The sequence below is a fragment of the Ailuropoda melanoleuca genome, chromosome 10, assembly GCF_002007445.2.
Source record: "Ailuropoda melanoleuca isolate Jingjing chromosome 10, ASM200744v2, whole genome shotgun sequence".
NCBI classification, from domain to species: domain Eukaryota; kingdom Metazoa; phylum Chordata; class Mammalia; order Carnivora; family Ursidae; genus Ailuropoda; species Ailuropoda melanoleuca.
Window position 1 is genome coordinate 7,089,605 of NC_048227.1, and position 23,753 is coordinate 7,113,357.

A 23,753-nucleotide genomic window follows, 5' to 3' on the forward strand; every position below is an offset into this window, starting at 1 on the left:
CATTTCAAGGTACGGCCCACGGACTTGTGTAGCTCTCTCTCCTGGTTTCCTTGAGCAAACTGAGACCATTTCCCTGACCCTCATCCTTCTCCCGACTTGGGTGAAACTCACCTGGAGACCCAGTTCAAATTCACGCTCTTGCACTGTGGGACCTTGGCCAAGTCAGTAACTTCTCTGAGCCTGTCAGAGGAGTAGAGCATACTTGTCCTGATACCTCGTAGGGTTACTGTGAAAACCAGACGTGCTGTCAGACCTCCGTCCCAATGCACCTTCCTGTGTCAGCCCTCGTGCTTATGTGGTCTCTCGCAGATCCCCACATCCTTCAGGGGTCTCGGACCTCAGTCTGTGCTCCTGTGTGCATCCCTACACTGTTCCCCACCTGCCCCTGTGCCCATCCTCCTACCTGCTCTATGGAACTCCTTGCGGCACCCCTTGCTCCCGCCCTAAAGTCTCCCCGTATGAACCCACCTCTTAAACGACTCCCCAGCCCAGCGCCCAGCCCCAGGTCTCCCCCAGTTTGTCACTTCCCCCATCCTTACAATCTCAGTCCTAAATTCTTACCGCCCCCCCCAATCCCAGGCCCCAGTCTTAAATCCTCCCTCCTCCCTCCATACCCCATTCCAAGCCAGGTGTGGGTGTCCTCTGCCTCTCAGGCCCCCCGGCTGGTACTTCCCAGGCCCTGGTCCCCCATTCTGAGGCTCCATTCCTTCTTCTCGATCCCAAAGGCCCAGGATCCCGGTTTTCTGAGGCCTCAAGGAGGAGCAGAAGCTGGGCCCTGAGATGGAGAAGCTCCCTCGGCCCTTTGTCCTCATTCCCCTCTCTTCCCGTCCCCTACCCCCTCACCCTCCCCGCCCTTCCCCACCCTTCCCTGTCTGGCCTCACGCCCATCCCCACAGTAACCTCAGAGGCCAGAAGTCCCCAGCCTTGTTGGCAGGAACATGTCCTTTGGGGAAGAGCGTGTGCCAGCCCCCAGTTCTCCCGTGTGAACACAGTACAGCGTTTCCTGTACACAAGGTTGCTCCGTGTCTTCCTCATCTCATGGCACCTCCACTTGGAGAACAGGGACTTCCAGACGATGTGTGGGAGGGCCTGGGAGCACCGGTTTCTCCCAGCAAGGAGGGAAGGGGTCTGTGGGACCCCTCAGGGCCATGATTGTCCTCCTAGAGACTGGGGGCCCATTTTGTTACTCAGGGGAGCCTCCAGATGAGCAGCAGGTGGGGGCCTGTTGGGTTTGTCATCTGTGCCCTTCCTCCCTTGACATAGGGAGCTCAGGGCTGGGTCAGGGGGGTGGGTGGCCCAGGCTGGGTCAGCTGCCATTTGCGCCAATGGGTAAACCTGGACCTCCCCAAAGACCTCGAGCCTCCACAAGCCTGGGTGGCAGACACGCTCACGCCAGGGCCTGCCGCGCTTGGACCTCAACCCTCCTGTTCCCACTACTGTGGGAGCTGAGGGTAGTTGGGGCTGACAGGTTGAGGTTCTTGGGGGGGGGGTTGGGAAAAGCCCCTGGGACCTTTGCCCCAGGACCGCCAGTGGCTGGGGGTGGAGGCTAGGGCCATAAAGCCTCAGGTGTGAATGGGTCTCCCACCCGGAAGGACTGGTGGTCGCAGGTCTGGGGGAAGGAACTGGAAATTCGCAAGGGGCCAGCTTGAGGTGGATGAGGGGAAGGAAGGCTGGAAGAAAGAGGGGCTTCTCAGGGGTGGGGGTGCAGGGTCCTTCACTCAGCCTGGCCTGGGGATGGCTGCTCCTTCCAAAACTGTCACCCCTCCCTCCATAGCTACCCTCTTCCTGGCGTTTCTTGGCCCCCACCCCTTGCTAACCACCACCGACTCTCACATCTCCGGCCTCTTGTCCCTTCCTCTTGCCCGGCCGCACCCACGGCTCTGGCTTCCGCTGGAGGGACCCTGGCTCTGGGCGGTCGGTCAGCTTCCATGGAGTTAGAGGGAAGGGTTGACAGGCTGCCCTTTGGCCAATTCCCTGTGGTCACCACACACCATCCACTCAGTCCCATCACCACACCCCTACCCCAAGGCAAAAGTCTCTGGGGTCCTTTATATAGCTTGTCCTTCCCTGGGAGCTCTCATTTCTTGGGCCCTCCTGACGAGGGGAGACCCTGCAGCCAGGGCCCCTTCTGGAGATGCTGGTGTCCTAGATCCTCACACTGGGTCTCTCCCTCTGGGCACCTGCTACGGTGACTCAGGGTGAGTGGACCGGGGCAGGCCCTCCCTGGGGGCCCAGTGTGTGCTGGCCTCGGGCAGGGCTCCTCCTCCTTTCCCCCCACTCCCTTTGCAGGGGAGGAGTCTGCCACAGAACTGGACACCTGGGCTCTGACCTCATTCTGCCTTTGGGGGTGCTACAGGGGTCACCCTGGAGTCGTGTGGGAGTGGGGCAAGGGGTGTGGCCTGTGGTTGTGCGTTTGATGGCCTACACCAAGCCCCTGCACCAGGGCTAAGAGGGGCTGGCATCTCCCAGCTCCCCATCTCCAGCCTTCTCCCTGGGGGAGCAGGGATTCTTTCTTCACTTAGATGGTGGCGTCTGCCTGCCTTCCTCCTGTGGGCTGCATCTGCCAGAAAGGCTGGGTCTTTCCAGACCTCACAGAGGCACGGTACAGGTGGTCAGCCCTGGCTGGGGAGGGAAGGACGGAGCTTCCAGCAGCTTCCTGCATGGGCGGAGCTCAGGGGCGCCTGAGAAAACCCCTCTAGTTAGAATCAGCTGAAGGACTGATGGGGAGACACAGGCTCTGGGGTCCTTGTTGAACCTGTCATGGCTGTTTTTCTGGGAAGCAGTCGGTTACAAGCTGATTTCCTGTGGGTTCCCTCACTCGGAGCCGACTTTCTGATCCCCACCCCCCCCCAACCCTGGAGGCCAGGAAAGAACCATAGGGAAGGGGTGGGCAGGATAGTCACTGGGTGAGGGGAGCTGGGGGAGTGAGCCCAAGGCCCCAGGTAGAAGAGGGGAGCCTTGAGTTGAAGGCCCCATGGGGTTGTGGGGGAGGGGTGGTGAGTGAGCAGGGGAGTGGGCAGGGGGGTGGGGAAGGGAGTCTCTGGTGCCCTGCAGGGCTGCAGTGAGATATCCCAGGCAGGGCGTTGTGAGACTGCAGTCGCGGACACGGGGCCTCAGGGGCCGCCGCAGCTGGCCGCTGAGCCTCTGCGTACCTCCTTCCCTGCCCGGATGAGGCCCGGCCATGCAGCCTGCGAGCAACGGATGGGAAAGGATGAAGGCTGCCGGTGTGAACCGTGGGGATTTACGGACATGAAGAAGGTACTTTAATTCTAGATAGATTAGCTTTAAGGTCAAATACGGAGAATAGGAAGCTATGGGCAGGGTCAGCCTTAGGAGGGGTCCAGCCTGTCCCTGCCGCCCAGGCAGACTCCGGGCCTCTGTCTGGTCAGGCTGTCGGGGGAGAGAGAGGGGGTGGTGATGGTGACGAGGATGAAGGGCCCCGCAGCCAGCAGGGCATTGCCCCCGTGCGCCTTGCTCTGAGTTAGAACCACCAGGACAAGCAGAGACCCCCATTCCTAAGGCGCTCGGTATCGCGTGAAGAAGATCAAACCGACACCAATGAGCCCATTAGCATTCCAGAGTCAAAGCATCTATCAGGAGTGGAGAGGTCAGGCAAGTAGGGCCATTCCAGAAGACTCCAGAAGGTCTGATTGTACCCAGAGGCCCCCCACCTCCCACCCACAGAGGGCTCTGCTCTTCACAAACCCATTTCACAGCAGGTAGCTCACATAACTCCAGCAAGGGAGATTGTGTAAGGAACCGTAGGAGGATAGGAGATTGAGGCTCAGAGAGGGTGAGTGACATACCTGGGGCCACACAGCAAATAACGTGACGTCTCCCTTAACAGAAGGTTTGTACACTGGAGGACCTCAGCTCTCTACAACACCCCCCACCCCCAGCTGGTATTCTGGGTCTTCGGGGAAGGCTTCAGATGAAAAGTCTGAGACCTGCATGGCATCCATAGTTTTCTTTTTAATCTGCGCCCTCCTCTGGGTACTCCAGTTCCCTGTGAGGACTGATGAGGTTTGGATAGTAGGGGGAAGGAATGCCAACCTGAGAAGGTAGGAAAAGCACGGGCACGGCTGTGCGGGGGAACTGACCTGTGGGAATGCCCCAAAGGTCAGGGGGCGTGAAAGGGACCAAGGCATTAGAGCCAGGTGGAGGCTTGGAGACCCCAGAGGGTCTCTGTGGACTGAGCAGGGGTGGAGTGCCCTGCCAGGGCAGACCCTTGTGTTGCCCTGAGAGCCATCCTGGCATGGGTCCAGCCAGGAGCCCCACTTCCCTTGACGATGGACTGTGGGGGCCCCAGGATACACCGTCCTAGAGCCTCTAAGGGTGGGAAGGCAGGAGCCTCTTTCCGGTGGTTGACGGTGGCCTTCTGGGAGACCTGCTGTGTTTGAGCTGACCATGGAGTTTCTGGGTGTAGCCGTCTTGCAGGCCCGGGGCTTGGAGGTGGATGCGAATAGGGCACAGCCTAGATTTCTCCATTCTCCATGTGCTACAGGAGCCACAAAGACCAGACACCACTGTGGATTAACACAAGGACTGGAGACGGTGTCTGTTTGTGCACATGAAGTTCCAAAGTGTTCTCAGGCAGGGTGGGGGAGGGGAGCTCCTCGGGATGCAGGGCGGCAGGGTAGAAGCATCTGAGGGGTCCGAGCTCTGGGGCAGAGCAAGGGTAAGGCGGAAGCGGAAAATGCGCCAGCACAAAATCGAGAAGAGTGTGGTGGAGATGAGAGCAGATTTGTTCACAATAGACAAAGGGCCAACCTTTGGCACTTGCGTAGTTTAAATTTAGAGCAATTAAAAGGAAGTGCATTTTATATGGAAAGTAATAAACTTACTCATTCAGCAAACACCGGAGGCCTGGCTCCGCCTGGGCAGGTGCTGTGTGCTCTGCCTGAGGCACGATGAATAAAGCAGTTTACAGCCAAGTTTGTCCGGTGGAACCATGGGAACTGTGCAGGAAGGGCTACGACCCAAGCGGGTGTGGAGCTCTGAGACGGGCCAATGATGGAGGAGAGCAGGCAGGCCTCAGAGGCTGCTTCTGCCGCCCGCTTTTCGGGGAGACCATGGGGAGAGGAGGTGGGCTGTTGAGGACTTGGGCCAGAAGGAAGTATTTTTCTTTCTTTCTTTCTTTCTTTCTTTCTTTCTTTCTTTCTTTCTTTCTTTCTTTCTTCTTTCTTTCTCTTTCTTTCTTTTTGATTTTATTTATTTGACACAGAGAGAGCGAGCACAAGCAGGGGGAGCAGTGGGCAGAGGGAGAAGGAGAAGCAGGCTCCCCACCAAGCAGGGAGCCTGATGCGGGCTCGATCCCAGGACTCTGGGATCATGACCTGAGCCGAAGGCAGACGCTTAACGACTGAGCCACCCAGATGCCCCCAGAAGGAAGTATTAATAGATACTCAATGGCCTTCGATCAATTCAGAACCAAAAAGGCCATACGTAATTTTGGAGAGAATTGGAATATTGATAGGTGTGCGCAGCGGGGATGGGAGAGAGCCAAGGGGCCTGGCCTCAGCTCCATCCCGCTCTGCCAGGTGGGAATGGCCTTACAGAAAAGGAGACAGGCCCAAGCCACTGAGCTCATGTGTGGCAGGGCTGAAAGTGCACCAGGGACTGGGGGGGCCGAAGCACATCCCAGTGGCCCCCACACTGCTTCTCACATAGAATATTCTAGAGTGAGCAGTGTGGTCATGGCAGGCATCACTGATCCCCATTTTCCAGGGAGAAACGGAGCACATGAGATCCTTCAGTTGTGCGGTGGCTGATCTTGTAGGGGCTCTTGGGCCCCACCCACACCCCAGCCTTCGAACCCCACTGACTGGGTTCACCACAAGCACAAATGTGTTTTGGAGGCAGCAGGAGGAAACGGCTTCATCTCACGGGGGTGGTCTTCAGACTTGCTTTCTAGAGCTTTCCCCAAGGATGCCAGTAAATGGAAGACTTGTCCAGCAAACTGGCTGCCTTACTCCAATGCTTATCTTTTCAAGAAAATTCTAAATGCACGTATGTGAAGAAGCAATAAAAACTATCAACAGGGCAAGAAAGTAGCACATTGTGCTTGTTTGGTAGGGAGAGCTGGTGTCTTTGATGATGACTGTGGGGCCACAACGCCGGCGAACACAGTTGATCCTTGAACAGCACAGGGGTTAGGGGCGTCGACCGCTGTGCTGTCGAAAATCCACATATAAGTCTTGATTCCTCCCAAAAGTATCTACTCATAGCCTTACTGTTGACCGGGACCCTTACTGAGAACATAAACAGTCACATGACACGTATTTTGTCTGTCCCATGTATTCTATACCATATCCCTACAGTAAAGTGAAGCTAGAGAAAACAAAGTGTGATTAAGAAAATCATAAAGAGGGGCGCCTGGGTGGCACAGTGGTTAAGTGTCTGCCTTCGGCTCAGGGCGTGATCCCAGCGTTCTGGGATCGAGCCCCACATCAGGCTCCTCCGCTATGAGCCTGCTTCTTCCTCTCCCACTCCCCCTGCTTGTGTTCCCTCTCTCGCTGGCTGTCTCTACCTCTGTTGAATAAATAAATAAAATCTTTAAAAAAAAAAGAAAATCATAAAGAAGAGAAAATACGTTTACAGCGCTGTCCTGTAAAAACCCTGCATACAGGCGGACCCGCACAGTTCAAATCCATGTTATTCAAGGGTCAACTGTATATCATTTTCCTTAAGCATTTTGGCCACGAGGGCGTGGAGAATCCCAGCCTGGGAATCATTAGCCATGAGTGATTTTCTCTGCGTCTTCTGAGGTTTGTGGCACACCTAACCTTCTATTTTTACGGCATGTGTGTTTTAAATGTGTTTAACACAAACGCATATCTGTTGTAGAACATTGAGAAAGTACAGGCAAACGGAAGGAAGGAAATTTCTTTTCACCGCTCAGAGTGACGTTGTGAGCATTTTCATCTATTTCCGAATATGTGTTCAGATTTATTCTATGGGCAACATATTTTTTTTTTGACGATCTCTTTATTCATCAGAAAGAGAGAGCATGCGAGTGAACAGGGGGAGGGGCAGAGGGAGAGACTCTCAAGCAGACTCCCTGCTGAGCACAGTACCTGATTCGGGGCTTGAGACCCTGCGATCATGACCTGAGCCGAAGTCAGACGCTTCACTGACTGAGCCCCCGGGCGCCCCTCGTTAGTGTTTGTTTTAGCGGCAGGTCAATATTCCACCTGCGGGGGATCACCGTCCTCTAAGCAGTCTCTTACTCTTCTGTTCTTGGACACTTCGAGCCTATTTTTCATTATAATAAATAACGACGTAATAAACATTCTTGCGTGAAAACTTAAAAAAACTCCGCGTCGGATTACTTTATTTTAGAATCCGCATCCAGAAATGGAATCATTAGGAATGCTATGAATCTGCCCATGGTCCCTGATGTGTGTTTTCAGATTCTCCTTTGGAAATCTGGTAGCAGGTGTAGTCCCTGGGGATCCCATGCGAATGTCCCAACAACACCTGCCGTCATTATCATGTAACATCGCGGAGGGGTGCAGTCTGGTGGGTAAACGTAAATAGCATCTTGCTTTGTTTTGAATTTCTTTGCTTTACTGGTGTGTTTGTTTACTCTTCTCTTCTCCTAGGCTCGTTGACTGTTTGGGGTTCTTTCCTGGGAGAACGGCTGTGCTTTTCTTTTGCTCAGCTTCTGGGAGAGCATCCCTGACCCTGGAGGCTGACTTTGGGAAGGACAGCCTCACCTCCCTGCCATGTCCTTTGGGGAGACCATTGCCCGTCCTGGGCCTGGAGGGGTCTGAAGCTCTTCACCTGGGGCGCTGCTCGGGGCCCTGTTTGCTCGTCCCTTCCAGGAGTGAGTGCACTCCTTGAGCGCAGAAAGGGTTGGGAGGTGCGGCAGAGCCCCTACCTCGGGGCTCCCTCTTCGCCAGTGAGCGGGCAGAGCAGCCGGAGCGAGGAGAAGGATAGATAGGGTGCGGTGGTATCTTGGAACCTGAAGGCCACGACAGATTCCAGAAGGTGGGAGGGCAGCCCGGTGAAGTGGACAGGGCTTCAGGTACTCGGAGCTCACCAGTGTGCCCGGAGAGGCAGCCGAAGCTGTGGATGTGGATGTTTTGAGGACAGATTGAATGGTGACTAAGTGACGTAAGTGATACGAATCCAGGAATAAAGATGAAAAACAGCAGGATGCCCAGAGTCCATTCCAGTGAGTGTCCCAGCCTGTGTTGGGGTCCCAGATGGCCCGCCATGTCCCTGCGGTGTCCTGTTCAATCTCCCTGCCTCTACCCTTGCTACCCCTTCACTCTAGGGCTCTCTCCTCCTCCTCCTCCCCCTCCTCCTTTTTCTTCTTTTAGGGCTCCCTGCTTCTAAGGCACAGTTGGGACCATGGCCTTTTCTGGACATTCTTCACTGCCGCTCAGCCGAGTCCAGAGCCGGCCTCACACCTGCTTCACTAGCCTTCCCTCTGCCCCACTTGCCTCTCTACCCTGAACATGGAGAGAATTTACCCTCGGAACTGCAGTGAACGTGTGAGACAGAAACAGTAATGCCTGCCTCACGGGATAACATTAAAACATTAGGAAAAAGAGTCTGGTGGACTTTTCAGTCTTCGTTCACTCATCCACGCAGAAGTGCTCGCTGAGCACCTGCTCTGGGTCCCTGCAACCACGGAGACTCTGCTCTGGGCGGGGGAGGGGGCCGTCGGGACGGTGTAGGCTGTTCCCCGCACAACCGCTGAGTTGCACTTGTGATAAGGTTAGTCGGTATGGGATGCTGATAGGCAGCCAATAAATGCCAGCCCTCCCCACCCCTGTTCATTCTTCGTGATTCAGTTAGAGACACGACCATAAACTGCCTGTATGTAGCTGTTCATTGTCTGATTTGTCACAAGAAGCACAGTCTACTTTTATAACTTAAAAAGTCCAGTAAAATTTATAATGCCTAAATCCACAAAATGCTTTTTAAAGAAGGGGAAACGGTAGCTCAGATATTACTTTCTGGCTGTTCCCTCCCTCCCCACCCCGCCCCACCCCGGGGTTGCTCCCACCTCCCTTCATGTGAACCTCGACCACGCCCACCTTGCAATGGGGGGGCCAGGAGCCCCAGCAAGGGCAGGGGGCCGAGTGGTCGGCCATCCCAGGGCCCAGCATGGTCTCAGCAGTTACAAGGACAAGGGTGGGGCAGAGCTGAGAAGTGGCTTTTCCATGGGCACATGAAGATAGGGAAGGGGAGGACTTGTGGTCCCCTCTGAGTGAGATACAAAAGGGGGCTTCAGAGAGGTGAGTGGAGGAGGCACCCTCTGAGACAAGGAGGGCTGAGTGGTCCATCACTAAAGGGAAGGAGGAAAGGAAAGAGAAGGTGGCTCTGAGGTCCTACAGCCAGGCCTGGGTTTACTCCGAGCCCGGCCACCTCTGCTTTGAGTGGACCAGAGCCCTGTGAGCCGCCTCGCTCTGATACTCCTCATAGCCGCGGCTCAGGGTGCCCCCCTCCCTGGCAGCCTCCCCAGCTCAGCCCCTCTATTCCCAAATTAGACAAAACCGAACTCAGAGGCAAGAGGATTGGGCAAAACAAACATATCTACTGACTTAAAAAACAGCCAAGCAATCTTTTCAATCTTTCTCATCAATGTAGAATTCTCATCAACAGAGGCATTATGACCCCTCTGACCCGAGCTCACTGATCAGTGATCTGCGAGACTAAAGATCCAGAACTGTTGATTTGAACGACCTGTCTTGACTAATTGTCCACTCCCTGCTTTCCCTGGCTTCCAGTCCTTACCAGCTCCTGGTCTCTCCCTGTGACCGTCTGCCAGGGCCTTGTGAAAATAGGGGTGTCTGGAATGGCAGAGGGTGACTCTGCCCTGAAGGGCCCAATGGTACTTTCTGCCAGTGGCAAAGGTCCATCCTCATGAGAGGTAAGAAAAACGCAGCTCCAAGGCATCTTTGGGGAGAGGTGGGGTACTGACAGGAGGGACAAGAAGCCACATGTCCTGCCCTTTTGAGGAAGTCCCCTCATAACAGCCTGTAGAATTCCTAATACTCCCTACCTTTACGGCACTATTATCCCAAAGATTCTTTTCATATTTGATTTTATTCATCTTATAGGCAGGAAAGAGGAGCCAGGATTATAGTCCCGCCTTACATGGGAGAATAGAGTCCTACACAAGCAATCACACGTTCTAAGTGGTGACGAGGTGACAGAATGAGACCTCCAGGTCCAGGGTACATTCCCAGCACTCTGATTCTCAGACAGCTGTGGTCTATTGAGTGGGCTATGGGGCCAAGGAGTAGGAGGAGCTCACCTGGGCCACAGGTGGCCGGATAGAGGTGGTAGTGTGGCTGGCTCTTGAGTAAGTGTGTCTGGAGAGAACAGATGGGTTGAATTATCCATGGAAATGTGCCATAGCTCTCCTATTCCTCCTGGGTCTGTGAGAGCTGCTAGGATGGCGGTGGGGGGGGGTCTCACACGTAAGAGATGGGGGAGACTTGTCAGACTAAGTATCAGCCAGATGACTCAAGGTGACTATGTGGTCTGCAAATCATAGAATGTGAGAATCAAAAGGAATGTGCATGGGGCATTTGTGTGAGTACAAATGTCCTTTCAAATTGATGCCAGAGTGCCCAAGTAAATAAACACAACCCAGAGTGCTGAGGGAAGGAGGTGACCTCATCTAGTGACACTTTGCCCTCTAGACAAACTAGTGTATTCCAGAAGGGACAAAAGTCCACATCATCATTGGTAAATTGTCCAAATATACAGGTTCCTCTGATATTTCCCGTACGTCTGAGGAGAGAAGCTATGTTTCAGTATCACGGGTTGACCAGCTATCCGGGACACATTGTCACTGAATTCAATGACAGATTCACAGACTACAGCATCATCTCTGATTTTTTTTAAACCCACAGGGTCACCTGCAACCACCTCTACCAACTATGCATCCACATCGACTTCCAATTACCCCTCTAGCCCTTCGGCCATGTCCACTTCCGTGGAATCCACTGTCACCGCCGCTGGTTCACTGTCGCGGGATTCTGCTGTCTCATTTTATGCCACAGGTTCTTCCAATTCCTTGAGCCCCAGTGGATTTTCTACCACTACCATGAACACTGGTCACAGGATGACAACTTTTACTGAATTGACTTCTCTCTTCACAACCAGTCCTGGGTTGTCCAAATCAGCTGTTTCCTCTGGGACCTCGTCCACCTGGGAAGAGAGTACTGCAGTCCCTTCAAGCCTTGGTCATCTATCTACCACCCCGATTGTCTCAACTCAGACAGACTCTGGCCTCACAGAAGGATCGACCGTGTATCCAGGCACCCCCGATTTGTCCAAACCTACAGTTACCTCAAATAGCACCATTAGCAGAGGGGATGGAGTTCCTGCTTCCACATCCGGGACTGCTGACTCCTTTACCACCCATGCTGCTGGCGGAGAGACAACCTCATCCTTTGCTGCGGGGTTCACTTTCCACACCACCCCCTCCGAGTTGTCCACATCAGCGTTGCCCACCCACTCCTCCCACAGCACAGATGATGCAAGTCTTGCCTCCGCATCCAGCCCCGGTGAGCTCTCTATCCCCACTCTGGTCCCTGGCCAAGAGGACTCAACTCTCACAGGACAGACAACCATCCCTGCCACTGTGCCCGCCTCAGCTGAGCCCGCAGCATCATCCCCGGTTTCCCATGCACAGGCACCGGGAGTTCTGTGGCTCCGTGGAGCCCTGGGGAGGCATCCCCCCGCCCAGCTGTCTCAGGAACAACTTCCAGTACAGTCCCCTGGAAACCCACTGGGTAGAGCACCCTGTCTGATTTTTCTCAACCCATAGGCTCATCTGTAACCACCAAAGATGATAGAAGTTCTGTGTCCACATCAAGGTCTACTGAACCTTTCAGTACTTCTGGTGGTGATGACCAAACAACTTTTCCTCCAGGATCCACCTCGAATACAATAATCTCACCGGTTTCCACAGCAACATCTTTCCACTCTTCCTACAGCACAGACAAGACAAGTCCTGGTTTCCCATCAAGCCCCAGTGACCTCTCTCACCCAAGTCTGCTCTCGGAACGAACCACACTGATTCTCACAGAGGAGCCAATTGTGTATACCAGTGTTTCTGATTTTCCCAAATCTACTGTTTCCTCTGAAACTTCTTTTACCAACTTTGAAGGAAGTTCTGCCTCTTGTTCAGGTTCTGGCCACCTTTCTACCACCACTGGTGTCCCCCAGCATACATCCTTAAATCGAAGTGATGGGTCTACTGTCTATACAGACACCCCGATTTGTCCATACCTACAGTGGTTTGGGACACGACCCTTTCCAGAGAGCACAAGTTCTGGTTCTACTTCAAGTTCAGCTGGAACTTCTTCCTGCACAGGTGGATATCAAGAAACACCCACATCCTTTACTGTGGAATAAACTGTCTCCACAATCCTCTCAGATTTTTCAAATCCAACGACTCCATGTAATACATTCTATGGTACTCATGATGCAAGTCCTTCCGCCTCATCTGGTCCTGATGAATTAATTTCCACTACTCTGGTCTCTGGGCAAACATGCACGCCCCTTCCTGAAGGATCCACTGTCCCCACAACCATATCTGATTTGTCTCACTCCACCGATTCAATGCTTACCTCCTCCACCAGTGTTAATGGAAGTTTTGTTTCCTCACCAAGCTTTGGTGAATCACCCACTACCACCTTGGTCTCTGGACAAACAGCCACAATTTTCATGGAAAAGCCAGCTGTCTACACCATTTCTGCCTTGTCTGGTTCTATAGTTTCTGTTGATAGCTCCTCTACCACTCCTCCTGGGGGTCCTGCACCCTCATCAAATTCTAGCTTGTTGCCTTCCACTACCATCACAACCATCCCTGTCGAAGCCAGTGGTAGTACCAACACAACTGATTCATCTGATGCCCCCCCAACCACTGAAGATCTTAGTCCATTATCTTCATCAAGCCCCATTCATTCCTCTTGACCCCCAGCCACCTCTGGACAAATGCCCCCCACCTTGGATGAGAATTCCACTTTCTTCATCACCAATAGTGATTCTGCCAAACCAGTGATTTCTACTTCCATCCCCTCTGCCTCGGACAGCCCCAGTCCTGCCTCCCCATCAGCTCTAACTTTCTCCTCTACAGCTAGAGTCACCTCCAGACCGACAGCTACCACCTTCAGGGGAGAATCTACTCTCTTTCAAAGCAGCACAGGGGCACCAAAGACAACAATGTCATCTAACAGTTCCCGAACCAGAGTCCCTGGTGCTGCTCCTTCAGCCTCAGCTATCCCTGGCTTCTCCTCCAGGCCAGTCCCTGACTCTTCTTCAGCCGTTACAACTGCTTCTGGTTTTTCTCCTCGTCTGTCCTCCACTCCGCCTGGCTCTACCCATGCTCCAGTCCCTGGGTTCACTACCTCTTCAACTCTCCATCCTCTGTTCATTTGCACACACACAACTGTGATGACGACCCAGTCTTCAGCTATGACCCCAAGTAAGTCTTTTCATGTTGTCACTCTGTGTGCCTGTCCTGTCCATCTTCTCTCCTCAGCTAATCAGCTTTGATTTGACCTCTTCGTGGTCTTGTTCAACCCTTCCAGTGCCTTTTGGTCAGTGAATATCATCCACATGGATGGAAATGGTTTTTTCTTTTCTTTTCTCTTTTGATGTGTAGGGCTTTTGTTTTCTTCGCTCATCCCCTCTCATCTCTTGTTTCCTTCTTCCTCATTGTCCCTCCCCTTTACCCCCTCCGGGGCTTGAGGTGGTGGCAGAGGGTCCCATCCTCCTCTTTCAGTGCAGTGCCTGAATGATGGAAACAGGAATGGAAGCCAGTATTTCTGTCCCTTGGGCTTCCATGGTGACTGGTGAGAATTCTACCCCTTCACAGGGCAGTGTCAGAATGGGACCAGCTGGAATGGAGAAGAGTGTGTTTGTGCCCAAGGCTTCTCTGGTTACCAGTGCAAGTCCCTCGTGGACTCCTTCCCCCTAGGTGATGAACTTTGCTGAGACCTGCATATTGTCCCTATGCTTGCTAACCACTTAAATAGGACGGCAGCGCTGGAGGGATTATCCGCTACCACTACCTCATCGTGCAGGTGGAGGAGAAAATATGATATTTACCTGGGCCCAAATGCCTAGGTAGAACATGGACCTTCTGATTCCTTCTTCAGGGCTCTTTTCACTAGCTCCTCTGCCCCTCGGATCAAGATGTGTCCAGCCCTGCCCTTTCTGGAGCCCTCCACTTAGCTATCTCTGGGTCATGATCCTGACCACTAGCTCCTCATGGTGTTCAGAGACAAGGGGCAGAAGTTTCAGTGACTCCTACTTGCCTCTTGAATTTCCATCCACCCTCCTGCCCACTTTCTCTGCCTCCATGAGACCAGCAGGTGGAGAATTAACCAATCCCAAAAGACATTATTAGGAGGTGGTTATCTCATGCATAATGTGGCTATTCCCACAGAAATCCCGGAAAAAGTCAATGCCACTTTAATTGTGACAGCGAAAGTGACTAATAGGAATTTCACAAAAGACCTGAATAACATATCCTCCCCGGTATACTGGAACTTCACTCAATTATTCAAGAGTCAAGTAAGAGCAGGAAAATCCCAGATTCTTCAATGTGGTTGTCCAGTGTCACAGGGGATACAGGGGCTCATTCTGACTGACTTTGGAGTTTCTCAGCCCATGGATCCCTTCAGTCTTCCCACGTCCTGGGAGGGGATCCTCTGGGAGCCCACCTCACCCACATCCTGGGGAAGGGAGCATCCCTATACTTTTCCTTCCTTCTTTTCTATGAGCTAATTCCAGGGTTTCCCTGGGGGAAGGGGGCCCTGGGGCTACCTCTGAGACAGGGAACAGGGGCTGTTGCACGCCCCAGACCTGTATGAGCTCAGCTGCCTCATTTCTTTCAGATGGATAAAACTTACATGGGCAAAGACTTTCCTCAGTACAGAGGCGGGATCATTAGGAGACTGTTGTGAGGATGAGGGGGGATCAGATTTATAGACTGTGGGAAGCCCGCCTCTCTCTGCTCTCTTGTCTTCTCCCATCTTGAATGAATATCAGTACCTAGCTGGACCAGAGGGGCCTCTATCCCACAGGCAACACCAGAAGGTTCTGATCCATTCATTTATTCATTAATTTATCTTTCATCCATTCAACAAGCTTATACTTGAAAGCCTACCCTGTGCTAGGTGCAGGGAACACAGTGGTCCTGGTCTTCATGGAGCAAAGAGTGGCAGAACACAGGAAAAGGGCTGTGCAATATGGTGAGAATTAATGGTAAGAGACACACAGGGTGCAATGGTGAGAATTAATGGTAAGAGACACCCAGGGTGCAATGGTGAGAATTAATGGTAAGAGACACCCAGGGTGCAATGGTGAGAATTAATGGTAAGAGACACCCAGGGTGCAATGGTGAGAATTAATGGTAAGAGACACCCAGGGTGCAATGGTGAGAATTAATGGTAAGAGACACCCAGGGTGCAATGGTGAGAATTAATGGTAAGAGACACCCAGGGTGCAATGGTGAGAATTAATGGTAAGAGACACCCAGGGTGCAATGGTGAGAATTAATGGTAAGAGACACCCAGGGTGCAATGGTGAGAATTAATGGTAAGAGACACCCAGGGTGCAATGGTGAGAATTAATGGTAAGAGACACCCAGGGTGCAATGGTGAGAATTAATGGTAAGAGACACCCAGGGTGCAATGGTGAGAATTAATGGTAAGAGACACCCAGGGTGCAATGGTGAGAATTAATGGTAAGAGACACCCAGGGTGCAATGGTGAGAATTAATGGTAAGAGACACCCAGGGTGCAATGGTGAGAATTAATGGTAAGAGACACCCAGGGTGCAATGGTGAGAATTAATGGTAAGAGACACCCAGGGTGCAATGGTGAGAATTAATGGTAAGAGACACCCAGGGTGCAATGGTGAGAATTAATGGTAAGAGACACCCAGGGTGCAATGGTGAGAATTAATGGTAAGAGACACCCAGGGTGCAATGGTGAGAATTAATGGTAAGAGACACCCAGGGTGCAATGGTGAGAATTAATGGTAAGAGACACCCAGGGTGCAATGGTGAGAATTAATGGTAAGAGACACCCAGGGTGCAATGGTGAGAATTAATGGTAAGAGACACACAGTGCAATGGTGAGAATTAATGGTAAGAGACACACAGGGTGCAATGGTGAGAATTAATGGTAAGAGACACACAGGGTGCAATGGGAGAGGCTGAGTGCAAGCTGGTGAGGTAGAGGGAAATCTTTCTGGAAGGAATGACAACTAAACTGAGGCTTGAATCATGAGGAGGAACAAGCAAGGTGGATGGAATTGATGATGAAGAGCCTAGAGGTGAAAGAGAGGAGGGTAGATTAAGGAACATGAAGAACAGTTGGCAGCTTGAACTCACAGTGGGAGAGGAGGTGGAAAGATGACTTGTACCAAGTTGCTTAATCTTTAAGCATCAGTAGTTTTGGCTCACGTGGGACAGTATCTGATTTTCACTTCAGACAGCTCAGTCTGGCTGCAGGACTGAGAATGGGTGGACAGGGAATGGAGATTATAGTGACCTGGACCAGAGAGGTGACAATGCAGGAGAAAATTAGTCCAGTGTGAAAGGTCTTTAGGAAGCAGGACCAACGATCATAGGGGTTTGATGGGTGTTTGGAGAGAAGGAGGAATGACATCAGATTTCTAGGCCGCTGGGGGTGTGGAGTGCCCTTTGCTGAGATGAGGAAGGTTAAGAAGGAGGGGGATGGGGAAAAGATATAAGTGGGCCGTGTGGTGTGTCAAGCGCCCGGGGCCCAGCCACATTGAATGGTTGAGTAACAGAGCGGCGTGTGGTGGAATATGTAACAGAAAGTATCTTCAGCACAGACACTGGTGTTGGTTTCCCTGGATAGAAGTTGCTGGAAGCCCTGAGAATGGACCAGATGGCCTGGGGATGGTCACAGCACAGGGGCGAACATTTCCCAGGAAAGAAGCATGGGAAGCACCAGCATCTAGGATCAGGAGAAGAAGCAGGGCCCCCAAAGGAGAGTGGCAAGAAGTAGACAGAAGCGTGGGAAGGGAGCCTGGAGGGTGTCTTGTACCCCCAGGGAAAGAGGGAGATCCGTACTTTCAGGGGTCCATGGGGTTCCATGGCTCAGCGTCCTCTACCCCACCCTCACCCCTGCCCAGTACCAGTGCTTATTTCCGTCTCCATTTTGGCACAAGGTTTTGTTAGTTTTTGTCCTCCTGTGTCCTGTTCCTGACTTCTCTGTCACAATGGCTGTGACTGGTGACAGACCTTGTCTTAAGATCTCTCAGTGCCCCACTGGCCATCTAATAAGGAGCTTCTGGGTTGGAATCTTATATCTCTAAAGTGACCTCATGTTTCTTCATTTCTAAAAGCATGCTTATTTGGTTTTCAAAGTATAATCCAACAGCCTCTATTTAAACATTCAAAATTTTTAATTTAAAATATTTTTTATTTTGGTAAAATACCCGTAACATAAAGTTAGCCATTAATCATCAAATGAATCATTTTGAGTGTACAGTTCAGGGATATCAAGTACATTTGCGTTGTTGCACAGCCACCACCACAGTCCATCTCCAGAACTTTCTCATCTTCCCAAACTGAAACTCCTTACCCTTTAAACAATAACTCTCAATTCCCCCTCAACCCACCTTGGGCAACTCCCATTCTACGTCCTGTCTCTATGAACTGGATAACTCCAGGGACTTCGTGTTCGGACTCACGTAAACACTCATACAGTATTTGTCCTTTTGTGACTGGCTTCTTTCACTTAGCACAATGTCCTCAAGGTTCATCCACATTGTAGTATGTGTCAAAATTTGCTTCTTTTGTAAGATTGAATAACATTGCATTGTACCGCTTACCACGTTTTGTCTATCCGTTCCTCCATCAATGGAAGCTCACTTAGTTTGCTTCCCCCTTTTAGCTATTGTGAATAATGCTGCTATGAACATGGGTGTACAAATATATCTTCAAATCCCTGCTTTCAATTCTTTTGGATAAATACCAAGAAGTGGAATTGCTGGGTCATATGGTAATTCTATTTTTAATTTTTTGAGGAGCTGCCACACTGTTTTCCGCTGTGGCTGTACCATTTGACATTCCCACCAACAGTGCCCAAGGGTTCAATCTCGCCACATCTTCACCCAAGAGCCTTCCATTTTTAGGAATGAATTTCACCCAATGACGTTTAATGTGATCACTGATATTTTGGAATCTTAGATCGTTTGGCTCTGCAGCTTCCCTCTAGGGTGTGAACTGTTGGAGGGAAGAGTCTCTAGTCTGTCCTGCCTCTGGGTCACACAGCTAATTGTCTCTCATCACCCCTCTCGCTTTGTGGGCCCCACTTTCTGGGAGGGTGGGTGGCCCAGGGTGACTGATGAATCATCGAGTCCTGGTTCTAGCAACGGCAGTGATGTGGTGGAACCTGACGTCGTCATGGAGGCCAACTACACCTCAGATTTCCGGGAATTATTTGAAAACCTCACTAAAATCGTGAAGGTCAAGATTATGAATGAGATCAAAAGGCTGTCTGGTGATTCTGAAGCTTGCAGAGGTAGGCCGACCCAAAACCTCTTGACGGTGGTGGGAAAAGGATGGGAGGGGTCCCGTAGGGAGGTCTCAGCCTCTCCCCACCCTTCATCTCTCCTCTTTTCTGGAACTCCAGAGGCCTCCCTGGATAGGGATCCAGAAGCCAGGCCTGGGTGCCTTCCCCAGACTCTGCCGTGGCCCCAGCAGTGGTTCCCAGTCTCAGGTCCAGTTGTCCCCAGCCCTAATGCCCCCATCTGAGCCTGCTTGCAGGCCCAGACCTGCTTGCAGGTCTTGGCTGGGCCAAGACCCAAGTAGGGCAGAGGGCTGTGTTTCTGTTTAGTTTTTTTCCACCACACTTAGCAGCCTCCTTGCCTCTGTGCGATGAGGAAGCCACTACCGTGAGCAAGACTGTGGAGCTGGGCTTTGACCTGCAGGGCAAGTAGCTCCACGGAGTGGTGGGCGCTGGGGCGCAGAGCGTGGGCAGGAAACGTGGGGGCTGGGGGCGCTTTAACCAGGCTGATGCTTACTGCCCACCCTTCACCCCAGAGCAGTGCTCTCAGAAGCCCGCGAAGGACTATGCTCAGTTCTACTATGTGGAGGGACTGGGTGGGAAGCTGGCCTGTGTGACCAAGGGCACCTCGGGGACGAAGTTGTCACCGAACTGTCATGAGCGTGGAAGCCAGCTGCAACGAAGCAGCCCCGCTGCCTGTGAGCATCCAGCCCCTTTAAGGCCAGCGCCCACGCTCCCTGGTGGTAGGACCGCACTCGCCACCACAGTCGTGGAGCAGGGGTGAGGAGGGGGAGGCAGAGGGAGTCAGGCAGAGCTCACAAGTTGCCTCCTCTCCCACCATCCCCCCTTCTTCTACCTGGGTGTCCCTTCACTCCTCGCCCCCACCAGAGGGAGGAGGTGCAGGTTAGAGACGTGGGCACCCTAGGACTGAGCGAGCCCCTCCCCGAGAAAGTTCCAGTTACCAATTTCCAACTCTGTATCTGTGGATCTCTATCTCTGTCTTTCCTTTTCCTTTCGATATGCTAGCCGCAGTGCCATCATCACCTCCAGGTAGAGCTGGGGCGCTAGGCTCAGGAGAGCGTAAGGCATAAAATATAAAATCGGTAACAGGCCAGTCAAGGTGCCAGCTCGAGATTAGATGGGTGGGCATCATGGGTCTGGGACGAGGCATCCAGTGCTCAGATTCTGAAGCCTGCTCCCTAGTAGGGGGTCCTCTACCCCCTCCTTGCCCCTGAAGAGCTGGGGAGCCTCCTAATCTGGGTCCCTCCTAACCAGCGCCTGCCCTTGGAAGGAGAGCCAGTTTCCTGTGCTTTGACATCATTTGTTTCTTTTGGGAGCCTGGGTGTGAGGGCTCTAGTGGACTGGCCTGATCTTGTGTGTGTCCCCAGATGGCCGACCTCGGACACACGGTACTGGGGAGAGACTTGTGCCTTGAGCACCGGCAAGAGCCTGGTGTACAGGAGGGACTGTGGGAGCACTGCTGGGGGTCACAACAGTGGTCCTCACCATCTCCCTCTGCAGATCCCAGAGAAAACCGCGCAGGTGAGCTTCTGGGGCGGGGCCCAGGGATGGGGGACCACAGCTGGAAAAGCCCAAGGCTCTGCTCCTTCCAGCTCAACATTCGGAGGCCTGAAGGCAACCCAGCCCCTCTCAGCTCGGTAACAGCAGAAGGCAGCCTGCTGAGCTGATCTGATCTGTTCGGCAGAGAAATGCATCCAAAAAACTTGGGTCCTGAAATTGGATTCTGTAACGACATTACCTGGTGTATCCCTTCGGCTGCCGCAGAGCCACGTTGTTGCACCAGGACACTGGGGCTGAGCTGTCCGGCGTCGCTCTCCCAGCTGTAAAATAGGGGGGGAAATCTGCCCGAGAAGGTGGAGGAGAAATGGGCAGAGCACGGCGGTCTGAGGGAGTTCACCTGGCCCTGGTCCAGCGCTCCCGTCTCACAGATAAGGGAACCGAGGCCCATTGAGGGAAGGGCAGGCAGGTCAGAGTGATGTTGTTTTGTTTTCTGCTATTGTCCTGGGGACAGGCCACTCCCTGACCCAGGGCTTGGCTGTGACAGCCCTTTCCAGAAGGCAAGGGTCAGGGCCCTCTAGGCCCCCTCCCCCACCTCCCTGCCCCAGCTGTTCTTGGTGTTTCTGTTGGCAGGCAAGACTACAATCCGTCTTGAGAGTGGCACGGAGAAGATGTTCTGGCAGCTTCCAGAACACAGGCATCTGGGAAGGTACTCCTCACCAGGGGCAAGCTGGTGGGTCGAGAAAGGCCAAGAAGATGTGTGGCCAGACTCAAGCCTGGCTGTGGGTGCCAGCTGGTTTTGTGTGTGCTGGGCTGCCAGGCTCTGCCCCTCCTCTGCAGCCAGCCCCTGCCAGGCCTCGTCTTTTCTCAGCTCTTTTCTATCACTCCCGTCTGCACGTGGCCCATGCTCACCGTGTCCCTCCTCCGTGCCAGACTGTACCACTGTCTGGAAGGTTCTCCTCGCTGGGGGCTCTGCACGTCCCAATCCCGCTCTGTTTCCAAGATCTGGTTCAAACACTGCCCCTCCACAGAGCCTCCCGTATGTTCTGTTTCCCAGCTGCCATGGAAAACCATGTCACATCTGCTCTGATCTCTCACTGCACGAGATGAACGATCTCTGTCCCCCACCCTCCCTGCCCCTGGGCAGGTCCTGCCCTACCAGTTCCTCCTGACAAACACCAAGGAAGGGCTACAGGCATGGCTGAGAGCCAGATCCTGCCCCCAGAGACCAGCCCCTGGGAGAGCATCAGATGCACACAGCTAGTGGGAGGACAGGACCGTGCCCTGGGCTCCAGCGGCACAGAAGGGTGCCCGGCCCAGCTAGGGTGGCGTGGGGTCCCGAAAGACTGCAGAGGGGGCATCACCTGAGGCAGTCTGCAGGCCAGGGCCGTGCTGCGAGCTGGTGAGTAAGCCGTGTGCTTCCCGCTTCCAGGAACACAGGTCCCAGGGAGGTAGTGGAGGCCTCTGTGGGCTGTGATGGGGACACACTGGGAGGCCCGGATGTGGGGGGCACTGCGTGGTTGGGGGAGAGGCAGCAGGTGGAAGGCCGGGGGCTGGCGGAGGGTGGAGCGGGAGGCGCCCCCAGCTCTGGCCTGACTGGACCCCGCTGGGAGTCGTCAGGGAGCATGCAGGCCGGGAGGGAGCAGAGTCCCTGGAAGACCTTGGAAGAGGCAGAGAAGAAACGGTCATGGAGGCTGAGAAGGGAGGAACGTGCAGGACTGGGAAAATGGCTGCTGAAAACCCAGCTCCAAGAGAAGATTCTGCCCCAGTTTCTGCTTGCCGTGGTTCCTGTTGCTGTGAGGGAGTGTGTGCTGGTGACCCCTGAGCAGTGCCTTCCTCCCATTCCACCCTCGCCCAGGACCCCGAGCCTACCCTTGGCCATGACTTTTGACCCTGAAGCATGTCAGGGGGCTGTGGCTGCCTCCTGTCCTCTTGTCACCTTGGGCCAGCTCCCCAGGAGCGCTCCAGTGCCACCTCATAGACTGGCTGCAGTGGTGGGAGGATGGATGGGCAGTGGCAGCTACTTTAGGGAAAATATGGGGCTGACTCTTCAAACTTGTCCCTTTTACTGGAAAAGTCCCCCCTCTGTGTCTCTCCAGCCTCCGCCAGGCTCACTCAGCCTGGCCCCTCTTTCTGCAGGTTAGAATCTGAAGGACGAGCCATTCAGCCTTGAAAACATCTATGGCCACTTCCAGCCCTCCCTGGAGAACATTGACCCTACCACAGAAGTGACTCAGGGGCCCGTCCCCAGCTAGGAGCTGTTTCCTCCCCCCCACCACCTGCCACCCACCACCCTGGGGCCGCACCCTTGGTCTAGAGACAGCTAACTTCCCCTGGATATGGCTGTTGCTGAAGGGCCTGTGGCCTCATCTCCTCTCTCCCACCCCCAGCTCCACATCCAGAGGCCCAGGGGGGTGACAGCTGCTCAGTGAGCGAGGCAGGGGCCCCTGCCCCTCATCCAGACTTGGACAACAAGACAGGGGCGGACAGACAGCCCACCGCAGTGCTTCTCCCCCACCGACCCCCTTGGTTAAAAGGAAACAGACATCAGGGCCCAAGGTGGTTCTGCTCAGAGCTGGTGGGCTTGGCCTGGTCCCTGCTGTGAGCCCCCCTCTCCTCCCTCAACCTCCATCCAGGAGCCCTGGGGCCGCACAGACACCTGGACATTTTGTTTGCTCCAGTGATTCCCCACTCTGGAATTTGCCTCCCTAAATAAATGAGCAAGGCTTCAAGTAGAGAGCTGTGAGTGGTTTCTCTCTCCCCTGTGGGGGCCTGCCTTCCTAGCTGGCGCCATGGAGCCCTTCCTGGGGAGAGCACTCCTCCCAGGGTTAGATGCCAAATCTGGGCATGGGACTCTTGCCACTCTCAGCCCCTTCCTGCGACCACATGTCGAGCACAGAGCATGGACCCTCTCTTCTACTCCAGGCCGGCGCAGGCTCAGGCCCACCTCTGCCTGAGGTCGCTGTGGCAGATGAGCCTGGGATCAGACCTTGGGGGCCTCAGGCCCAAGGCGTGAGGAGTGGGGGGTCCACAAAAGGCAGAAGAGTGAGCACCTGACTTTGCTGACCTTGGGCAGCGGCAAGGTCACTCTGGACGGCCATGGAAGCTTGTGCCCACCTGTGAACTCAGATCTCTGGACCGAGAGATCCAAGAATGCAGCCATCCCGGAGCTGGGCCCTGGCCCAGGTGTGGCCACCATTTGCATGCTGGTGGGGTGCACACAGGGCCAGTAAGAGAGCTTGAGAAGAAGGGAGAGGGAATGTCCTTACCGGGGGGTCAGAGTGGAACAATGGGCACTCTTCTCCTCTGGGGTTCAGGTCCAACCACTTCTCCTCCACCCCCTGCCTCCCTCCACGGGTCTTCTCCAGTCTTCCAGGCTGCTTCAGGCCCGCGTGCCTGCCCCTCTGTTGGGGTGAAAAATCCGATGGCCCACATACTTGTGTGCTGCCTGGAGAGGGAAGGGCTCCCCTCCCTCTGCACTTTGGCCTGAAATGAAATCCGCACCCCCCCCCTCGCCCCGTCATGAGAGAAGCTCACACACTGACTCAGGTGGGCTGGTCCCAGTTCTCCAGAGTCTCAGGGATCAAAGGGCTCTGGTGCCCATTTATTGCTGGGGCTCCTTGGCTGGTGATCATTTTGCCCATTCTGGCGGGTGACAGCAGGTGTGCTGCCCTCCAAGCTCCCATGTCGAGACCGGTGATCGGGGCG

The 23,753-nt window shown here is 53.8% G+C and overlaps 1 protein-coding gene across 1 annotated transcript; it reads left to right on the forward strand.

Moving 5' to 3' along the window:
• The first annotated feature begins 18,424 nt into the window (after positions 1 to 18,424).
• LOC105241154 lies at positions 18,425 to 21,330 on the forward strand. The gene is made up of 5 exons (XM_034669532.1): positions 18,425 to 18,542; positions 18,788 to 18,828; positions 18,991 to 19,307; positions 19,916 to 20,069; positions 20,679 to 21,330. Exons 1-5 carry the CDS (start codon positions 18,425 to 18,427, stop codon positions 21,153 to 21,155), a joined length of 1,107 nt encoding a protein of 368 aa, XP_034525423.1. The 3' UTR covers positions 21,156 to 21,330.
• The last annotated feature ends 2,423 nt before the right edge of the window (positions 21,331 to 23,753 follow it).

What these genes read in the sequence shown, in the direction of transcription:
- LOC105241154 (XM_034669532.1), top strand. Translation starts at nt 18,425, where the DNA reads ATGGAGGCCAACTACACCTCAGATTTCCGGGAATTATTTGAAAACCTC. An exon ending in TGATTCTGAAGCTTGCAGAG is followed by an intron (nt 18,543 to 18,787) that starts GTAGGCCGACCC and finishes GCCTGCTTGCAG; the next exon opens with GCCCAGACCTGCTTGCAGGT. An exon ending in ACCACAGTCGTGGAGCAGGG is followed by an intron (nt 19,308 to 19,915) that starts GTGAGGAGGGGG and finishes GTGTGTCCCCAG; the next exon opens with ATGGCCGACCTCGGACACAC.